General features: G+C 43.0%; 1 protein-coding gene across 1 annotated transcript in view; it reads right to left on the bottom strand.

Moving 5' to 3' along the window:
• The window catches only part of RPGRIP1L (RPGRIP1 like), a 78,991-nt gene that overhangs the window by 17,903 nt on the left and 38,468 nt on the right, over positions 1 to 22,620 (bottom strand). Inside the window, exons 13-22 of the mRNA XM_054711004.1 lie at positions 21,967 to 22,146; positions 20,805 to 20,922; positions 16,294 to 16,746; positions 15,358 to 15,509; positions 11,114 to 11,492; positions 8,019 to 8,209; positions 7,828 to 7,914; positions 3,843 to 3,950; positions 3,255 to 3,417; positions 2,214 to 2,287 (exon numbers count right to left, since the gene is read on the bottom strand). Coding sequence (XP_054566979.1) covers positions 2,214 to 2,287; positions 3,255 to 3,417; positions 3,843 to 3,950; positions 7,828 to 7,914; positions 8,019 to 8,209; positions 11,114 to 11,492; positions 15,358 to 15,509; positions 16,294 to 16,746; positions 20,805 to 20,922; positions 21,967 to 22,146 — 1,905 coding nt within the window. The remainder of the gene's footprint in view (positions 1 to 2,213; positions 2,288 to 3,254; positions 3,418 to 3,842; positions 3,951 to 7,827; positions 7,915 to 8,018; positions 8,210 to 11,113; positions 11,493 to 15,357; positions 15,510 to 16,293; positions 16,747 to 20,804; positions 20,923 to 21,966; positions 22,147 to 22,620) is intronic.

Below are 22,620 nucleotides of genomic sequence, written 5' to 3'. Positions count from 1 at the left end.
TTTTAAATGCAATTCCAGAGTGTAAACTTCACAAGAGCAAAAAACTGACTTCTCTTATTCCCCACGTTATTCCTGGTCTGGAGAGTAAGGATGGGAACAGAGTAAATGTTCATTAAATATCACTTAGTCAACGAGGGATCCTCCTCCTCCCTTAGGAATCGTCACTGGCTGCTCCTGGAATCCCAGAGCAGGCCTCGGCCCCGGAGAGAGGCCTCCGTGCTCTGCTCCGGCCTGCCTGTCAGTACACTCCGGGGCACCCCCACATGAGCGCGGGCCCCGCACCTCCTGAGACCACACTGCATTCCCAGGAGCCATGCTCCGCACCCTCTCAAATCTCCTGCTTCTGTTCCTTTGGCCTCCAATGACCCTCCTCGGCTTTCACCAACTGCCAATCACTGTCCACACTTGAGCCAACCTTCCCAGCCTAGGAAGTCCCCCTGATGAGGGTCCCCGTGCTGAGTTAGGTATCCCCTGATGCTCCCCAGCACCTGCATCCACGCTCTTAGTGCTACCACCATGCACTTGCAACTGTGCTTCCCCTACAGACTGTAAATTCTTTGAGGCCAGAGACTGCTTCTTTTATGACACAGTAGATGCTGCGAGTGAAGAATCGCGAGAATTAAAGGACATACTACATAGGATGTGCTTAGCCCTGGTACCATTCAGGGACACTTTCCTTCCCAGGAGAGATCCACCGCTGTCCTGCGATTTCTACCTGACGCAGTTCTTAAAGAGGAGACTAAGAAGGGGTGGAGCCACAAATACTGTTAAGCTTAAGGAGGTTTTATGACACAGTACCTCAACCAAAGCTGACAGCCTCAAGAATCAGCCCACACACACCCTGTGCCTGCGGACACGCTGCCCTGAAAGGACCCAGCATGGCTTCTGATGCGTTCCTATCACAGCGCAACCTGAACCGACCGGGGAAACGCCGCCGCCCACATCCACACTGAAGGATGCTCTACAACGTGAGTGGCCTGTGCCCTTAACCACGTCAGTGCCATGAAAGACCAGCATGGAAAGGCTGAGGAACCGTTATGGACTGGGGGGGCTAACGGGGCAGGGACTGGATCCTGACCAGGCCAGGAAAAGCCGTGAGCGACACCACTGGGACAGCCGCAACCGTTCAAGAAGCGTAGGCCGGTAACAGTATTACGTTATTGCTCTGAAGTATTTAGGGGCAAAGAGGAATGGTTCCTGCACCTATCGCATCTATGTATGTAAGGATGCGTGTATATAAACCCATACATACATATGTATACATATAATCGGTGATGCTGGGAGAAGTGTATAGCAGGACTTTTCTGTACCACTTTTTCAATCTTTAAAGAAAAAAGTTCCATGACTCATATTAAATGATTTGCTAAAGCAGCACACAGAAACCCTGGTATAATCACTAGAAAATGCTACATTTCTCCATTATGATCACCTCTGAGTTCCGTTCCTCTATATATAGAGTATCTTATTTTATTGTATTTGATATAAACTTTAAGAATACTAAATTTCACCTATTAACATAAGATACTGGTCAGGACCTTCTACTAAAAGTGGAATTTTTAAATGCACATGGGAGCTGATTAATGGCTTCTGAGCATAAATCATTGCATAGAGCAGATGCTGGCTTTAAATGATGTACACACATTTGAGCTATCATCTAAAACCATGATGTGAAATCACATTTTAGAATGGTAGTGAAGCTGTGGAAAGCTGTAGCAAAGTAATACAAGTTACTTTACCAGAAGTAATAAGAAAGAAAACAGTTTACATACTACTTTTTAGCAGAAATGAAATAACTTTAACAGTTTATCAATAGACATACTTAGATATGAAGAGTCTATAAATTCACATTTACACGTGATTCTAGTTTTAAAAGCCATGTCACATTTTGAATTCTTTCAAGTTCATGTTTGATTTAATGCATCCTTGTACAATGGTTCTGAAAAGAAGTCAGGGAAGTCAACTGTTTTTACGAAGTACCTTTTGAAGCTACTGGATGGCAGGTGCTCTTAACATGGAAGCAAAAATAATGCTTGGATGCTACAGCCCCTTATAATGAAACTGTAAGTGAAGTTTTCTTAATACGAGATGAGCACTCGAATAAGATTATGATGATGCAGTGTTTTTGCCTTAAGGTGTTCACACAGGAAGACTGAAGTGCTATGAAGGAAAAGAACTTTATTTTGGCACATTTCTAATTGGCATCAGTTACTGACCTGCGGGATATTCTTGGAGACAGGTTCTGGAATGATACACTCATCACTGTCAGAAGCTGATCTATCTTCCTCATCTGTTACAAAATAAAATTTCAGCGGTTTAAATCGGTTAAACCAGCTACATTTATACCTTTAAATGGAGAGAAGTAAGCATACATTATAAGGACAAAGTTAAAGAAACGATATGATAATCATATCTGAACCTCTTTTAGCAGAAAAGATATTTATATTTACATTACATTTTAGAAAAAGGAAAAAATGATTGAAAATTCCAAGTTTAGTTTTAGTAGAAACAAAGGAAATAAAAATATATGCTTGTTCTAATATGAACTTAAAAATAATTTTTTAAAAAGAGGACAGGGTAATAGATGTTTTCCAACCAATAATATTGTGTAAGAATCAAGTTATTCTTACTACTTAAAAACATTTAAAAATGTTTTACAGCTTTATTATGGTAAAATTGACATCCAATAAACCACACCCATTTAAAGTGCAAAATCGGGGATTTTTACATATATAATCCCATGAAAGCATCACCATAATGAAGATTACACACGTACCCATCATCCAAAGCTTCCTCACGCCTTTTTGCAATCTCTTCCCTTCCTCATCTCTTCCCATTGGCCCTTCCCCAGGCAATGGCTTGAACACTTTCTGTCGCTATAGATTAATTTGCCTTTTCTATATATGTATATAAGTTAAATCACATTGTAAGCTTTTTTTTTTTTTCGTCTGAGTTCTTACTTTTAATTTTTTAAAAGTCAAGCCCTCCAGAATGATCCAAAGAGAACATAAAGCCACCTAAAATGCAAGTTGGGGGCATGGCCAGCAATAACACTTGCATTCTGCCGGGGCCCCCAAGTGCAAATGAGAGAGAGGCCATGACACCTGGCACGGCTGACGAGACTGAACCACAGCCATCGCTTCTGTCGGGAAACGGGTGTCACGAAGTAGCTTACTGTCAGTGAAGAAGTCTACGAGGCATACTATTAAATCAAGCTAAGAGTTAAAAAACACTGTCAATTCAAAAACAACCATCACCTTCCGGCTCCAGTTCCTCGGTGATTTCTGTTTCATCTTCGGAAGAAGTCGAACTTGGCTGTGCGAGCTGGCCCTGGGACAGCAGGGACACATCCCCTCCGTTCTCTGGCTGCGTGTGCCCAGTGTGCTCTCTCCCCTGACCCACGCGGCTTTCTCGAGGCGCCTGGAGAAAGGAGAGCACGCCGATATTTTTATCATTGATTAGATCATATTTGCAGCATTTTTGCTGAAGCACTTGAATAATAACTTGAGACTTAAATATACAGACATGCTATATATATGATTCATTTGAAAATAGTTAAGTTGTTCAAATAAAAATATACAGATAAATGAAAATCTAATTATAAACCAAGAATGAAAAATACATCAATTTCAAAATAAATTTTACATTAATTCACATGTCTATTTCACATTATGGTAATAGTTTAATTGTAGCCATTACACTTGTCATATTTTTTATCTTTGTTTTCCAAGGAAGAATATATAAAAATAAGATCAATGCTATAATTTCCTGATCCATGTCACTACAAAGACAGTCTTTAAGAACCAAATTAAGCCTTTTGAAATAATTTTAATACAAATACATGCCTCGAAAACATGTGAAGCCGTTGGCATACTAACATCTGTTTCTGGTGAAATCTCCCTTTCTGGTGAGAGGTCCTTCTGGTCCTCGGGAGGAGGGGACATCTCCATCTCCTACGTTCATGTGAAAACATGACTGCATGTTATTTTGGATTATTACTAAATCCCAAATCATCCTAAGACTTTTACATACAAATGTATATGTGTTACATATATAAGAATACTAATAAAATGAGGAGCACATATAGTAGCTTCCCCTTAGGGAAATGAAATAGTGCATTTCAGTAAAATGACTGATATTCTTCAGGGTATAGGTGTGTGTGTGTGTGTGTGTGTGTGTGTGTGTATGTGTGTATGTATATGTGTGTGTGTGAGTGTGTGTGTGTATGTGTATATATATTATATATACACATACACACACATATATAGTTTAAGAACTAGCCCAGCTGGTGTGGCTCAGTGGTTGGGTGTCGGTCCACGAACCAGAAGGTCATGGTTTGATTCCCAGTCAGGGCACATGCCCGGATTGCGAGCTCGATCCCCGAGAGGGGGCATGCAAGAGGCAGCCCAATGATTCTCTCTCATCATTGAGGTTTCTCTCTCTCCCTTGCCCTTCCTCTCTGAAATCAATGAAAATATTTTTTAAAAAAAGAACTATAAGTGTATTTCATCGAAGCATTGATTATAATCTCAAAAAAGTGAAAACAATGCAAATGTTCAACAGGGCATTAGTTACATCAAATGTGGTACTTCCAAATGCCAGTTTTATGTGACCATGAAAGACCTACTAATCTAGACCTGTACTTACTGACACTAAGGAGAGTACACAACATAGTGTTGAGTGAAAAAGGTAGTTAACTACAATATGTATAATTGTACACTGTTTTGTTAAAAAATAAATTTGCAAGCAAACAAATGTGTGCATATATTTTCAAGGAAAAAAGTATGAAAGGATCTTCATCAAAATTCTACCTCTGATATACAGATTTGGGAAAATTGTACACTGCTATTTTTATTTTATTATATTTTTATTTTCTAACATTTCTAAGATAATTATATATTACTCATGTAATTAAAAGTTGTACATGCTAGGTTAGGTATGTACTTTCTATCAATTTGTAGTCAACCATTTTTCCATGGTTCATAAACTGATGTCTATTGTTAAAACATAGTTTATAATTAACAAATTGTTTTTTATTGATTTAGAGAGAGAGAGAGAGAGAGAGAGAGAGAGAGAGAGAGAGAGAACATCAATCTGTCATTCCACTTATGTATGCACTCCTTGGTTGATCGTGTATGTGCTTTGACTGGGGATCAAACCCACAACCTTGCTGTATGGGGATGATGCTCTAAGCAACTGAGCTACCCAGCCAGGGCTATCATTTTGGCTATTTTAAAGGGAAACATGCTGAATATAGAAATTGTGAAAGTTAAACAAGAAGAAATAAAAGAAATTAATATCAATCCACATTCCCATTATTCAATGATAATATCTATTAACTAGAGGCCTGGTGCATGAATTTGTGCACCAGTGGGGTCCCTCGGCCTGGCCGCAGGGATTGGGCTGAAACTGGCTCTCTGACATCCCCTGAGGGGTCCTGGATTGTGAGAGGATGCAGGCCAGGCCGAGGGACCCCACCGGTGCACGACTGGGGCCAGAGAGGGATGTGGGAGGGCTCTAGGGCATGTCCGGCCTGTCTTGCTCAGTCCTGATCGGCTGGCCGGACCCCAGCAGCAAGCTCTCCTACCAGTAGGAGGATCTTCCCCTTGGTCCTCAGTGCATGTCATAGCAACGGGCTGACAGGTTGACTGTCTGCCCCCCTGGTGGTCAGTGCACGTCATAGCGAGCAGTTGAGCGGCCTTAGCATATCTTTAGCATATTATGCTTTGATTGGTTGAACGGCTGACAGGCCGACCAGACACTTAGCATATTAGGCTTTTATTATATAGGATACCCAGTTAGATTTCTATTTCTTTATAATTTATTTTTAATGCAAATAAAAGTTTTGGTGATATAGTGATAATTATATTGTAAATCCTATCTAATAAAAGAGTAATATGCAAATTGACTATACCTCCGCTACACTCACAAGCCACGCCCACCAGCCAATCAGGAGTGAATATGCAAATAAATCCAACCAAGATGGCTGCGGCCACGGAGAGCAAGAGGGAGGCTTGGGTTTCCCTGGCAATGGAGGGAGCCAAGCTTTCCGCCTACCCTTGCCGACCTAGGCCTCCACTCAATGCTACAAAGTTTCAATGATAGAAGATAAATAAATCCCAACAAAAATGGCGGCAGCCACCGAGTTGGAGAAAGCAGGAGGTTAGGGTTGCCCCGGCGATGGAGGAAGCCAAGCTTCTGCAGCCCTGGCCAGCCTAGGCCTCCACTCCAGGCTACAAAGTTTCAATTATAGGAGGTAAATAAATCCCAACAGAAATGGCTGCCGCCACGGAGCGAACAGAAGGCTTGGCTCCGCTCCAGGCTACAAAGTTTCAATTGTAGAAGATAAATAAATCCCAGATACCAGGGCCTCCCCTTGAGTCGCCGGGGGCCATGGCCAGCCTGCAAACCACCACAGGCCCCTCGCCCAGGCCGCCCCATACCCCAAGGGAACTCCCACCCTGATCTGGGACACCCTTCAGGGCAAACCAGCTGGCCCCCACCCATGCACCAGGCCTCTATCCTATCTAATAAAAGTGTAATATGCAGATTGACCATCACTCCAACACACAAGATGGCTGCCCCCAGGTGGTCAAAGATCCTGCCCCCATGTGGGCACTAGATGGCCACCACAAGATGGCCAGCAGGGGAGGGCATTTGGGAGGGACCAGGCCTGCAAGGGAGGGCAGTTGGGGGCAATCAAGCCTGCAGGGGAAGGCAGTTAGGGGTGACCAAGCCGGCAGAGGAGGGAAGTTGGGGGTGACCGGGCCTGTAGGGGAGGGCAGTTAGGGGTGACCAGGCCTGCAGGGGAGGGCAGTTAGGGGCAAACAGGCTGGCAGGGGAGCAGTTAGGCATCAATCAGGCTGGCAGGGGAGTGTTTAGGGGGTGATCAGGCTGGCAGGCAGAAGCAGGGGCAATCAGGAAGGCAGGCAGGCGAGCAGTTGGGAGCCAGCAGTCCCAGATTGGAGAGGATGCAGGCTGGGCTGAGGTACACCATCCCCCCGCCCCCTGTGCATGAATTTCGTGCACCGGGCCTCTAGTATAATATATCCTGCTACATTAAAAAAAATTAACATTGTAACATAAAATTTTCTCCAAATACGAAACTTTGGGTAAGCATCATTCTTTTAAGCAGGAGGAAAAAAAATAAACTTAATTAGACCAATGAAATATAGAGTAGAAATAATCCTTTAAAATATATAATATCCAGAGCCACAGGAGTTGTAATTATTTGCTGACTGGTTTTTGCCCTGATACCATACTACAATAATCTAGGTAGTACCTCTTTTACAGATAGGATACTGAGCTATGGTAATCAGTACATAAAGTATCTTTAATGTATTACCTTAATTCAACCTCACAATTATGCAATAATTATCATCACCATTTTAAAAATTGTTTTTATTGATTTCAGAGAGGAGGGGAGAGGGAGAGAGATAGAAACCTCAATGATGAGAGAGAATCATGGATCGGCTGCCTCCTGCATGGCCCTCACAGGGGATCGAGCCTGCAACCTGGACATGTGCACTGACTGGGAATCTAACCGTGACCTCCTGGTTTATAGGTTGATGCTCAACCACTGAGCCACACCAGATGGGCCGCATCACCATTTTTTTTTTAAAGAAAAAGCAAACTAAGTAACAATATAATATTACAGTGAGTGGATGTATCATAATTCAGATCAAAGAGTAAGAACAGTTAATACTTATACACAATGCCAAGTTACAAACCTAACATTTTAAAAGAAAAAATAAGCATTTTTTCCTTTAAATCAGGTAGGTATACTACGTCTATATCATTTCTTTCCAATGTTCAGTGTTTACTACTTACAGAATTCTGATGTGGTGTGATATCGGCCACGAAAGACACCTTCTTCTCTACAGCTGTGAAACGCTGTCTTGGTTTGGGGGTTGGTGCCTAATATTAAACAGTATGGCAAACTGAGTATGAGGAACATCAGCTATTTTTTCTGCTTCTGTGTCTATTAAGTTTTATAAGACATTTAAGTCACTGTTACTCACTACAGACAACGTGCTCACAGAGGATGTTGGAGGTAGTCTTTGAACAACTTCTGACTCTTCTTTGTGTATGAAATTTCCTAGGTCTTCGGATGTTATGCATTCACTTGGTGGGAGGTAGGCAAATTTCCATTTCAATATGACATGAATGGTTCCTGCTGGGTGCTTCTTATGATCTGTTAACTCAAATATTCCTGTCAAATCACAAAATAAATAATTTTAATTAATGCTGAAGTGAAGTTTTATTACCAGAATAATTAAAGTGAATTACCCACAACTTAAAAAATAATTTTGGCTTTTACTCACAACCCAAATTACTTAGAGAATAAAATAAAGACAAAAGGTCATTTGATAGGTTCACTTCTCAAGCAGACTGCATTCAGAAGTTAAGGCCTCAAAGATGATTCTGATTCAAAGTTGAGAATATTAACTTATAAATATTTTAATCCACTGAAATGAAATTCAGAAATTATTCAAAATTCTTAGCATTCCTTCAAGACATTATCTAGGTTATAGCTCAAGTATCGACCTTCATTTTGATTTGAATATTCCTGCAAAAGACTTGTCTCTATAGAAAAATATATTAAAACTTCAAAATTCCAAATAATTGATATAACTAAAGAAATCTTTATATTACTATGTAGTTTTAATATAATTTTAAATATTTTATTGGGATTTGTTCAATTACTCCAAGTTAATAGTACCACAGCAAAAAAATGTCTATAAGATAAACCATCCAAAACATATAGCAGTAATTACCTCTGTCTGTAATATTGAGTCACAAATTTTAATCATTATACTAAATTTTTCAGTAGGAAAAATCCCTGACTTGAAGAAAATAAACCAGTATTTCAAGCATAACTTTTGTTTAGAGGTATCCTTTACTTTGTCTGCAAGTGTATGACATGTCTTTTAATGGCTTGCTGGGAAAGAAAAAATGAAACAACTCTGGACTTTAGATAGAACAGAAGGATATTGGGAGGTGATAAACTTCTATCGTAGGTACAGGTGAGACTTCTTGAATGGCTGAGTGAAGAGCTCAGTAAATAAATCCTTTCCATAAAATTCAATAATAAAACTGGACAAAACAATAAAAAACAACTATCTGAGGCCTCTGGGAATTGATCAAAGGTATATAACAAATAGAGAAGCACTTATTCAAGGAAATCTATTGAACCTCAGTAAGAACAGTAAGAATCAGAACAGGCTGGCCAAACAAACAAAAACAGCAACAACGATCACCCCAGGGAGTGGGGAAGTTGGAATCCAGAGTTGCTATAATATAGTATCCTCAATGTCCAGTGTTAGGGGCGGGGAAAAAAGAGAGACATACAAAGAAACTGGAGAGTGTGATGTTAACAGAGGGGGAAAAAAGCCATCAGCAGAGGCTTTCTGAGTGTGTCCAGTTGCTAGACTTAGCAGACAAAGACCTCAGAGCAGCTATTATAACTATGTTCCAAGAACTGAAAGGAACCACATTTAAAGAATTAAAGGAAAGTGTGGTTATAATGATCTATAAAATAGAGGATATAATAAAGATATAGACATTATTTTAAAAAAGAGAACTAAGTAGAAATGCTGGAGTTGAAGAGTACAACTACTGAAATGAAAAAATTCAGTAGATGGGCTCAATAGGAGATTTGAGCTGGCAGAAGAAAGAATCAGGGAACCTGAAGGTTGACCAGCAGAGATTACCCAATTTGAAGGGGAAAAATGAAGAGAAATGAACAGAGTCTCAGAGACCTGAGGGACACCATTAAACATATGAACATATATGTAATGGTAGTCCAAGAAGAAGAAAAAAGGGCAAGAAATAATTCAAGAATGGCAAAAAAGTCTCCAAATTTGGTACATAACAATACCCTAACATAAAGAAGCTCAACAAATTCCAAGCAGGGTAAGCACAAAGAGATCAATACCTGGAGACATCATAGTTGAAATGCTGAAAGCCAAAAAAAAAAAAAAAAAAAAAAAATCTTGATAACAGCATCCAGTACCAGGTAGCCATAATAACATTAATAGCTGACTTCTCATCAGAAGTCAGTTATCTGATGTACTCAAAGTGCTTTAAGAAAAAAAATAACTGATGACCAAGAATAATGTATCCAGCAAGACTTTCCTTCAAAAGCAAAAGCAAAATAAAGACATTCCCAGATATCAATGATTGAGAGAATTCGTTTCCAGCAGACCTGACTTATAAGGCATATTAAAAGAAGTTTTTCAGGCTGAAAGGAAGTGAGACCAAATAGCAACTCAAATCAACATAAAGGAATAGACCAATCAAGGTAATTACATAGGTAATTATAAAAGTATAGATATATTTTTTCCTAATTTCTTCTCTTAACTGATTTAAAAGACAACTGCATAAAACAATAATTGTAAAATTATATTGTTGGACTTGTATAAAGACAAAAAGCATATAAAAATAATAGCTCAAAGGACTGGGAGAAATGAAGGATACTGGAGAAAGGAAGTGACACCAGACAGTTGAGGAAGAAATAGAGAATATAAGAAATGGCAAAAAACACAGGTTAATGTAAAAAAAATCTATCATTATGTATCTTCTCTCGTCTCTCAATTTCTTTAAACAATATAAGGTTATGTAAAGCAGTAATTATCCTACATAATAAAAGTGTGGTATGCAAATTGTCTCCTGATTGGGAGGTCATCTGGGAATTCGACTAGGGGGCAGGGCCAGCCGGGGGAAGGGAGGGAGGCTAGGGCCCCTACCAGTTCACGGCTTTTGTGTACTGGGCCTCTAGTAACATTATATTATTGGTTTTTTAACAGATATAGGCATTCTATATACATAAGTATGACAACCAGCACACAGAAGGGGGGAGGGAATAAAATTACATTGGAGTAAACCTTCTATATTTTAATGGAATTGTTAGTATTAATTTTTAGTAGATTGTGATAAGCTAAAATAAATATTGTAATTCTTGGAACAAATACTAAAAAAATCACTCAATATATTATAGGCCCAAAGATGATTTGAGATGGTTAGGTAGATTAATTAAATAGAACAACATATCCAAAATACTGAAGAATAATTTAGGTTTGTTTTTACAATTTCACAGATTAAGAAATAGACTTACCTGAGATGCACCTGTCATGTGCCAAGGAAATCAGGGGCACACTGACTTTTCCTATGTACATATCCTCCTGGGTATCACTATCATCAAACACATAAAAATCCAGAGACTCTGACTTAAGGTATCGATCCAAGTCCACATTCATTGGCACTGGGAAACATATATGATCATCAAACTGTGGATCATTGCTACTGGGAATGATGGCCGTGTCATGGTCTGCAAAATCAAAAAACTTGTACACAACGTATGGGTGTGGCTGAAGGTGGCTTGCTCGGGCCTGCAGGTGGTTGCAACATCTCACTGTAATATGAAGTTCATTTAAGTTGCCATCTGTGCAATCAGTAGAACTGAGCTGAGCAGTTTTGGGTGCTTGCTGACTTAGCTGGAAAAACATACATATTACATTATAGTAATATACAATAAATTGATAAACAGCAGCTGCCAACCCCAAACCAAATGATTTTGTAAATGGACAAAAACCTGCATATTTTCACTTCATATTGAATTTCTCAGTAAAAGAATCCCGATTCTTATTCAAACCAATATTCACTGGAATATGTGTGAGCAGATGATCCTATGCTATAAGCAACAAACATAGAAGACTGAACATACATGTAGAGATTGCTGTTAAAATCAAGAAAAAGTTAATATGATGTTCTTTAATTCTATTTAATAACTGAGTCAAGTGAGCAGATGGGTCCAAAGACCAATGTTCTCTATTTCACAATTTTATTAAGAGCGAATCCTTCCATCATGCAGGCCATTTGTTTATATCCCAGTCTTAAGTGAGAATCCAATGAACTTGATGGGCCCCACCAAGAAAGATAATTTTGTTGTATTTGGGTTGGCCCTCATCCTGAACCAATGGGGTTTGGGAAGCATAGAGCTGAGGTCAAGATTAGCCAGTATATCAAAGTATACTAGTAACTGCGATTAAGAACTAGAGAACAGGATCAGAGATATGCTTTGGAGAGAATGAAAAGCTAGGACTGGGAGGCCATTCCAGGAGAGAGATGAACAAAAGGACTTACCAGGCAAAGCTAGAAACTGCTCTCCGGCCCCTTTGGCTCAGGCAGCCAGTGCGCAGGCGCGTTAGCAAACAACTGCACCGACTGTAACCCAGCACAGCTGCTGTGATCTGGGACAAAGAAATGCTAGCGTTGTTTCCGCGCCTGCTCAGGCTCGTGTTGGGGAGTTCTCTGCCTCCCACAAGAGCCCCTCTTTCACTGCAGTTCTGAATCTGGACTGAGCTTCTGGGACCCTGACAGAGAATTTACTGGAGAAGAGCAGCAGAACCGGTCCTCATCTCCTCTGTGGGGATGCCTGGCAGTGTGGAGAGGGGAACTGAGAAGGGACCCGCAATGCTGCTTTCCCTGGCGAGTTTGCATTCAGCTATACAAGGCCGAGTGGAATGATTTACAAAGCTCCCCCTCCACATCTTTCCCAAGTCCACCCACAAAAGCCGAATTCCAACTGTAAATGATGCAGTCAAGCCAGAAACGGGGAGTCTAAAAACCTTTAAACTATAAAACTAAATAAACAACCTGGTCTTTCTATTTCTAGTTCCCTTTTCCACAACAGCATTTCCCAGTGTGTCCTCTGGGAAGATGATCTCTGGGAAAGGGTGCCATTCTTTCTTAAGTTTGGGAATCAGTGTTACCGTATTTTCCAGCGTATAAGATGACTGGGCGTATGAGATTTTCCTGGGTTAAAAAGTCATCTTATATGCCAGAAAATACAGTAGTCCAATATATCTAATCCATTATATCTAATCCCATCAATATAGTCCAATATACCGTATTTTCCGGCATATAAAACGACTTTTAACCCAGGAAAATCTTATACGCCCAGTTGTCTTATACGCCGGAAAGTATGGTACATTAGCAATGGTTCTTTAATTGAAAGTTACAGGAACTAATTCCAACTAGCAAATCTCTATATATAAAAGCCTAAGCAAACATTATGACCAGATGACCAGACAACCAGACAACCAGCTGGTAGCTATGACATGCACTGACCACCAGTGGGCAGATGCTCAATGCAGGAGTGCTCCCACAGCCAACCTCCCGCAGCCAGCCAACCTCCTGCGGTCCCTCCCCTAGCCGGCTGGCCCCAATCGGCCCCGGTCAGGGCTGGCTGGCCAACATCCCATGGTCCCTCTGGCTGATCCCTGGCCAGGCTGAGGGACCCCATCCGTGCACGAATTTGTGTACTAGGCCTGTAGTAAAAATATTCTAATATATAAAAACCCTGTGTCTGTCACATCCACAATGACTGGAGGCTCGACCTAATGCCCAGGCTGCGTGCACAGCAGGCTCTGGTTGGTGGAGACTTGTGGTAGCAGAGACGGGGATGGGGAAGTCGGGGCCAGCACACACTCACTCACAACTGCACACACGCACAGACACACACAGCACCCACCAGCTCACAGCCTTTTCTACCTTTCTTTCCCTCCCTCCCAGATCGCTCTTGGAGCCTCTCTCAGAATGAGGAAACAAAACAGACTGGGCCTGAAGAGGCCTGGATGTAAGGGAGGGCTGACAGAGGGTGGAGCAGCCCCCGCTGGCCCCACCCCCTCCTAGCCTGGAAAGAGGAAGAGGGAGACAGGGAGGCAGGGAGGCCTGGAGGACTGCTGAGAAAAACAGAGACAGAGACTGGGCGAGATCAGGCCAGCAGGGGAGGGCAGTTGGGGGCAACCAGGCCAGCAGGGGAGGGCAGTTGGGGGCGAGATCAGGCCAGCAGGGGAGGGCAGTTAGGGGTGATCAGGCAGGCAGGCAGAGGCAGTTAGGGGCTATCAGGCAGGCAGGCAGGTGAGCAGTTAGGAGCCAGCAGTCCCAGATTGTGAGAGGGATGTCCGACTGCTGGTTTAGGCCTGATCCCTATTAGGTCCGATCCCACAGGGATCAGGCCTAAACCGGCAGTTGGACATCCCCCAAGGGGTCCCCGATTGGAGAGGGTACAGGCTGGGCTGAGGGTGAAACCCCCGCCCCCCGTGCACAAATTTCGTGCACTGGGCCACTAGTATGACAATAAAAAAAGACTGTCTCATAAGCCTAATGGGCTATTTCATGGACCATTGTTGTAGCAGGAAGGTGGCTGGGCCTTAGAAAGGTAATAAGACAGGAAGCCACCGGAATGAATCTCCATCCAGTTTCTATTTCTCGGTGTACTTGCTCATTCCTCTCCAGACCCACTGTCTTTCCTTTGCTGGCTCACATGGTAGAAGCTCCTAATTTTGCATGTTTCAGGCATGGTGAGTCTTGCTTTCTGTTGATCTTAGGAAGCAGAATCTGATTGGCTGAACTGGGGTCAGGTGGATATTCCTAAATCATTAGTTATAATTGGGTGGTGAGTAGGAGAACAGGATCACCAAACATAAAGCTTGACACTGGGGCCCAGCCCACGGACTGGGAGTGAGGGCAATTCCAAATGCAGGTTAAGACCTGAGCAGACATTCTCCAGTGTTTCTATGATAGTCGATCCCTTCGTAACTCCACATAACTGCATGCTTTATGCTCACTCTTGAGAATCACGTTACACATGAGAAGTCCTAAAGTCAAACATTCTATTTAACTTTGCTCAATTCAGTACTTTCTGCGTTCATTGGATCGTGACATTCTTTCTTTTGGAAATATGGCCATTAAGACTCCATGAAACACAGTTTGAACCCAACAAACTGCATTTAAAGGTCCAAGCTCAGTGAGCATACTCATTTTGTAGTCCAATAACAGCCATGTATTTCCTTCACAGTAGGGAGTGTAAGGACAGTCACTCGATGTGTGATGACCGGAAGGCTGTTCTATTTCTCTAGTGCCCTGGGCGGCACAGGATGGGCTCCTGTGAGGTGATGGAAGGATTGTGTTTTGCTTGTGGTGGTAGTTACATGAACATATACACATGATAAACTGCACAGAACTCCTTCTCCGCCACACATCTAAAAATGGGTGAAATCTGAATGAGGTCTGTAGCCTAGTTAATAGTGTTGTACAATGTCCACTTCCTGGTTTTGATATTGTCCTGCAGCTATGCAGGATCTTACAACTGGGACCAGCTGTGTGAAGGGTACAGAGGACTTCTCTGTACTATTTTTGCTGCTTCCTGCAAGTCTATGATTATTTCAAAATAAAAAGTTAGAAAAAGCCACTTGATGGCTGTGAAAGAAAATAATTTCAGTTTAAAGCATGACACAGAAAGAATATGATACAATTTCTGGGTCATAAAAGTGTCCTAAAGTCAAACAAGCTTACCCACTGCCTTTGCGCTGGCCCCTTAAAATTTGATGTCATATATCCCAAAGCCTTCGCCCGCTCTCGATAAAGGCGAATGGCTTGGTCCACGGGAACTTTTAATTGGAACCAGTATTCCACTGTGCCGAAGTTTGGGACGTCTTCTTTAGTTCCTACAGATCAATATAGAAACTCGCTGTTAAAACAGCCCCATAAATCAAAATATATACCAGTAAAAAATACATCAATGGTACTATACAATGAAACTATAAATTTTATACTGAGTAAAATAATATGTGACACGCACAAATGATGTGTGATTGGCAAATAGCAGAGATGAAGAAAATAAAGTTACTTCTGCAAGTATGAGTTTCACTGTATGTTACAGATTATTAAAGAACTGTCAAACTATGTTTGAGATCTTCCAATTTATATTATTCCACTCCTTGTGAAATATAAAAAAACTGAACCAAACACCCCACAGACTTTTTATGCTGCAGTACTTTTGGAACAAGTTGTGTTCTATGCAGAATGACAGATACAATATGAAACCTCAGAATTATAAATATGAATCCCACGTTATAATGCAGCCTGAAGGAATCTTTGGCACCTCCTGACCCGGCCGTGTCACCAGTACAGGGGAAAAGCCATGCTGTGCCGAGCACGCACCGTGTGTGACATGCCCTTGTATGGCTTTGCCGGGCACACCCCAGTACTGGTTCCGCTCCTCAGCTCTCTTCCCCGGGAAAGGTTGCCCCTACGGCTCCTGGGAGGAGGAGAACACGTCCTCATCAGGGCACCAAGCGCTGCAGCAGAGCTGTCTGTCGGCCAGTCTGTCCCTCCACCACACTGTTTCCTGAGGGCCAGGGCTGTGGTTTCCATGGATATATTCCTACCAGAGGGACTGGTGCAAGATGGGTGCTCAAAAAACGGTGGAGTAGATAACATTGTGCTTACCAACCAAGCTTGCTGTGCCAAATATCCGACCGCTTTTTTCTAGAATTTCATGGAATCTCAACTGACACGCTGCGATTGTTTCGTAATCCGTGCTGTACGCCTGGTGGACCTCAAGGGTGACTGTGTTCTTGTGAATATAATGCAAAAATAAGTCATTAATGTGGACGCGGTACTGAGAAGTGAAGTTGTACTCCGGGCGGAGGCCCCGCACGATGGGCGTTGTCTGTAGCTCAAAGTCGTAGAAGGCGTAGGTACAGAAGGTGAGAGGCTCTTTGTCCCCGGACGCCTGCGACACTTCCGAAGAAAAGGCGACTCTGTGGATGTGGATTTCAAATAGGTTCTCTCCCCGTTCTAAGTGAATGGTGTCATCAAATTCATCCACAGAGTCATCTGGCAGGATTTCTGGCTTAAATTTGTACTGCTTGGTGCCATAGGCAATATCCTTTAGTTGGGCTGCCAGAGAAGACACACGGGTTAGAGATTTCAGACACTGACATAGGAAGACACAAAGTGGCTTCTGAAGTGGCAGGAAGTCTGAGTGCTCTGGGGGACTAGCCTCCATCTTAAATCCTAGCACGACACTGTTTTCCTGTAAATAATATATTAGGCCGAAATTCATCACTTGTTTTGACTTCGTTTATTAAGCAACAAAATGACAGCCTAAGCTGTACCACAGGCTATCTCCCGGGAAGGAACAAGGGCAAGGCCCCTGACCCAACAGCCGAGGGAAATACTTGGGGTGCACCTGCTCCCTGGCCTGTGCTCTGGTACCTTCTCTCCTACGGAGCCAACTTCTCTTCCCACGGCTCCTGCCCTTCAGTCTATTAACATACAGGTGGGGCAAAGGTGGGTTTGTAGTTGTGAGTACTTGAAACAGTTTATTCTTGTATTATTATTTATTAATTATTGTATCATTGCTCCATACGAACAACTACAAACCTACTTTTGCCCCATCCTGTATATACTTTTCTACTGTATTGGAGGGGGTGATGAATATGTTTGTTATCTTAATTTCGGTGATGGTTTCACAGGTGTATACATAGGCCAAAACTCACCAAATTGTCTACTTTAAGTGAGGTGGTTTAATATTATGTCAACTACACTTCTCTAAAAGAGGTACCGTTTTTTCTAGATACACATCCCCTCCCCACGTCATATCCAAATGTCTAGACAGAGTGATTTACACTGTGTCTGCCTCCTCCTCTAACACCCTTCACCCTCCGCAAACAGCAGCTGCTCACTTTTCTTGTGAAACTACTCGAGAAAGGTCACCGGTAACCAGCTCATTGCCGGAGCGGGTGGACCGTGGTCCGGGCGTGACTTGGTTTCTTTGGGTCACTGACACGGGTGACCGCGCCCTCTTCTGAGGGGGCTTCCAGGCAGCAGCGCCTGCTTCTCTTCCTGCCGCTCTCCTCGCTCCCTTAGGGTTCCTTTTCTGCTAGTTAGAAGGGGCTCCGTTTTCACCCTCCTCTTCGTCTAGGTCTTCCCCTGGGCAAGCTCACACCCTTGAGGGATTTCTGCTACTATCAATATGCTCTGGTTTCTATTTTTCATTCAGGTTTCTTTCCTGAACTCCAGACCCGATACTTAATGTTTGCTGAGCCCCCTACCCGGACATCCCCGAGGCACATGAAATTCAGTGTATGGAATGGAATGTCTCAAATTCTCTCCCGTTATTTCTGGACTTGCATCTCGAGTGGTGGTGTCAGCACTCGCCAAGTTGCCTGTGGTAGTACGTTCTCGTTTCTGGTAGGGTCACAGTCACCGCCGCTTCCTACGGCTGGATCAAACCTGCCGCATCCTCTCCATCTCCCCTGAGGCTGCCTTACTGCCCAGTGCTTACTGCCCAGGTCAGCATGCAACCCCTCTGCCTCCTTCACACCTGACTCGTTCTCCCCCAGACCTAAAGCCACCCACAAGGCAGGTCTGGTGTGTTATCCCGACTGCAAAACCCCCCAGTTCTCCAGGTGCGTAAGGTCCCCACTCTTCAGGAGGGCAACCAGGCCCTCATGATTCCTGACCCGGGTCCCCTTCGGAGGCTCCACACGCAGTTTCCCGAGTGACCAGCAGTGCTTCCCACACCCCCTTCCACCTGCCTCATCCCCGCCCCGAACCTCCCAAGCTTTTCCTTAGTGGGGAGCTCTGTCAGCAAACACTCCCAACCTGGAGTGTGGAGTCTCCCCTGTATCTGCAGGGATCCCTGGGCAGTCTTTCCTCAGTGGTTCCGGTACCTTCTGCCCTCTCCCAGCGCTACCCTCTTCACAGAGCCGGTCCGCTTCCTTGTTCACATCCCGTGAGCCCCTGCGGGGGCGCCGGAGCTGTTTCCCTGTCTGTACTTGCACTGCCTAGCACTTTGCGTAGGATGCATTCAGCCTGACCATGTTTATGGACTGAATCAATGAATTCAGGGCACACATAAAATATTCCGATAAAGCCGAAACCGGTTTGGCTCAGTGGATAGAGCGTTGGCCTGCAGACTGAAGGGTCCCAGGTTCGATTCCGGTCAAGGGCATGTACCTTGGTTGCGGGCACATCCCCAGTGGGGGGTGTGCGGGAGGCAGCTGATCGATGTTTCTCTCTCATCGATGTTTCTGGCTCTCTATCCCTCTCCCTTCCTCTCTGTAAAAAATAAAATATATTTAAAAAAATATACCGATAAAGATTTAGTAAGACTTGAAGGAAAATCTCGAACTCTGTGACCGCCTTGTTATTTGGGAAAATGCCATTAAGCAAATTCTATTGCGCACTGCTTGAAATAAAAGGTACACACTGCTCTGTGACTTCTGGAAAACCCTGCCCAGTTGGATAAAGATATTTACTGAGCCCTTCTACTTAGAGCAGTGGTTCTCAAAGTGGGGTCTGGGAACCCTTTACGGTCCCTGAAAATGTTTTGAAGGTTTGTGAGATCTGAAGTATTTAAGAAATAGTACTAAGATGTTATTTGCTTTTTTCATTCTAATTCTCTCACAAGTGTATAATAAAATTTTCCAGAACCTACATGCTATGTGATATCATAACAGATTCAATGCAGAAGCAGATATAACATATGTTTTCTATTAAGCCAGACACTAAAAAGATTTGCAAAAATGTTAAACAATTAAAAAATTAAAGCAATCTCACTCTTCTCACTACTTTTTGGTATAGAAAATACTGCTTTTTAAAAAAGTCATGCGTACGGGAGAAAACCGATTGGTTTCTCTCTCATATTGATGTTCCTCTCCCCGCCCCCCACCTCCCTTCCTCACTCTCTAAAATCAATAAAAACATATCCTTCAGTGAGGATTTTAATATAGTGCTGTGATTTATGTTAACATGTAATGGGTTTATTACTTTAACATGACTTAAGTATTTTTTACATTTATCATTTTAATTTCTAATGTAATAAATATCCTAAGTGTAACCCATTAAACGAAAGGCCTTTAGGACTCTCAGTAGTTTTTAAGTGTGAAATCACTGCTGGCATCAACCACCGAATTGAGCACTGTAATCATGGGACATGAGAGGTAAAGCACTTCTGATTACAGAAGTCGCAGAGACTGTGCAATGCTCTGACAGTGAAGAAACCAGAGAACAGAATCCCCAAACTCCGTTTCTGAGTGCATGAGAGTGAAAGCTCTAAGTGCTGAGGCAGTATTTTTTCAAAGCATAGCTTTGCACCTGCATCTGAATTGCTTGGAGCTCAGTTTTTAAATCTACTTCTTATTGATTTCAGAGAGGAAGGGAGAGGGAGGGAGAGAGAAACATCAATGATGGGAGAGAATCATTGATCGGCTGCCTCCTGCACGCCCCACACTGGGGATCGAGCCCGCAACCTGGGCCTGTGCCCTGACCGGGAATCGAACCGTGACCTCCTGGTTCACAGGTTGACACTCAACCACTGAGCCATACCAGTCGGCTGCTTGGAGTTATTTTTAAAAATACAGCGTCATGGGTGCCAGGTCCAGGGGGAGGGCCCAGGAAGCTGCACAGGAAACAAGTTCCCCTGTGGTTCTCACACTTGCTCAAGTCTGAAAACCACCGGGAGGGCGTTTCCAGTGGAGGAATGGCGAGTGGTGGGAGCAGCTCCGGGCCCGGGCCTGCACTTAGATTCTGAAGCCGGGCAGGGTGTGTCTTGCAGTCAGAGGAGAAAGGAGGCGCACACGGAGTGGACAAAAGCACGCTGATGGGACTGCGCAAGATGCATCGGACAAAGAGCAAGCAGGCTTGCTGGTCTGAGATGCACAGCTTCCTTAGGAGAGACATCAGCCACGAGGCGGTAAATTTAGCTGAGATACTGTGTGCGGTACTCTGAATCTTGCCTGCAAGCAACACTGAGTTCAAAAAGTAGTGGGAAATGACTGCACATTCCCGAGTAGCAAAGAATCAGATAAAAACTGCCTTTCGGGTGAATTATTATTTTAGTTATAAATTGAAAAAAAAAAAAAGGCAGAAAGAAGTTGTGAGTGTTGCTTAGGATGACATTTCAACGATTACAAACCATTCCCGTGCGAACAAGGAACTGTGCCCACTACCTTCGAGTTTCTGGATGCGCGCAGCCCTGACATCCAGAAGGTGGACATACTGTTCCACTTTGAGCTCATAATCTTGCTGCAAATTCTCCATCTTCTGGGTCACTGCCTCAACTTCCATCTAAAAAATAAGAGAGAACACGTTTCAACATGTGTGATTCGTTCCATCTTCATTTTTTAAAGCAAGTAGGATCCAAGCATTTTCTAGACCCTGCACATGCCAGGAACTGTAACCCAGTTTCCTGGCCTCGAATAGCTTATGGCTTAACAATTCACCCTTAGGGTTGTTCATAAACCAGAAGCGAGGTCCACAAAAGCCGGTCCTGTTTGGCGGAGGTGGTTTTCCGTGGCTGCGGCTGTGTATGAGGGGCCGTGGGGACTTCAGAATCCCCGCCTCTTGTTTGCAGAATGTAGTGACTCTAGTCCAGGCGAGTTTGCACTCTAAAATTAGGGTCTTGGCCCGGCCCATGTGGCTCAGTGGTTGAGCATCTACCTAAGAACCAGGAGGTCATGGTTTAATTCCCAATTAGGGCACATGTCCGGGTTGCAGGCTCCATCCCAGTAGGGGGCGTGCAGGAGGCAGCTGATCAATGATTCTCTCTCATCATTGATGTTTCTCTCTCTCTCCCCACTACCTTCTTGTCTGAAATAAATAAAAATCTATAATAATAAAAGGGTAATATGCTAATTAGACCAGACATCTTCTGGACAAAGCCGGGGCTGGAGGGAAGCCAGCCTGGGTCCCGGGTGCCTGCGGGTGGCCCGAGGAAAGCCAGCCTGGGTCCTGGGTGCCTGTGGGTGGCCCTAGGGAAGCCAGCCTGGGTCCCAGGTGCCTACTGGCAGCCGGAGAAGGGAACCTGGGTCCCGGATGCCAGAGGGAAGCCAGTGCCAGCAGCAAGGGGAAGGAAGGCCTACTCTTGCACGAATTTTTATGCACTGGGCCTCTTGTATATTTATTAAAAAAATAAAATCAGGGATTTAAAATTTTTTACTTGTCTTAAAACTATTTCTTCTAATTACTTAGTTATATTTATGAGAACTTCCAGGCATGTGGTAACAAATGCCCGCAGATTATAACAAGGTAACACATGATACTGGTTAGGAAGGTGAATCACTCGTAGAACATGACAGGAAGCTTCCTCTCCCAAGCCGTGTGTTGCATTACCTGGTAATCTTTATTAATTTTATGTTGCATGATTAGCATGTTTCTTGTCTTCTCAAGCTCTTGCACGGTCTCTGCATGAGTTGCTTGCAGATCCCTCATGGAGCGTTCTAGATCTTTATGACTTTTATTGTCTATTTTCTCTAAAAAGGAAAGGTCTCCATTTCTTTGTGATTTTTGAGCCTAAAACAAAAACATGTTTTATTACTGAAAACAAGAGTTTCTAAAATGTAATAATGTGATTTAATATAGATATAGCAAGGAAAAATCATTAATTGAAAACAGACATATTTCCATTTCCCACCAGGAATAAAGTAGTCCTGGCATAGAAAATATATTTGGACAGACATTTGGAACAATTATAGAGAGTTCGAAAAACAGTTTATTTCTTCATGAGATAAAAAGAAATCATGTACATTTATTTCGATTTCTATTTCTTCATTTGATTAAAATCTACACTGTGATGATCTCAAAGGAAAGAAATGCATTTCCTCATGTTTTCCTGTAAACAACAGAATATCCTAGAACTGGAAAGTATCTTCTGGTAACACTTATGATTCAGTATTTTACTTAAAATAATAGTGTGAGCCCTAGCCAGTTTAGCTCAGTGGATAGAGCATCTGCCTGTGGACTGAAGGGTCCCTGGGTTCGATTCTG

This window comes from Eptesicus fuscus, chromosome 21 (genome assembly GCF_027574615.1).
Source record: "Eptesicus fuscus isolate TK198812 chromosome 21, DD_ASM_mEF_20220401, whole genome shotgun sequence".
Lineage (NCBI taxonomy): Eukaryota > Metazoa > Chordata > Mammalia > Chiroptera > Vespertilionidae > Eptesicus > Eptesicus fuscus.
The sequence above is the reverse complement of the archived record's forward strand: the minus strand, read 5'-3'. Positions and strand labels throughout refer to the sequence as shown.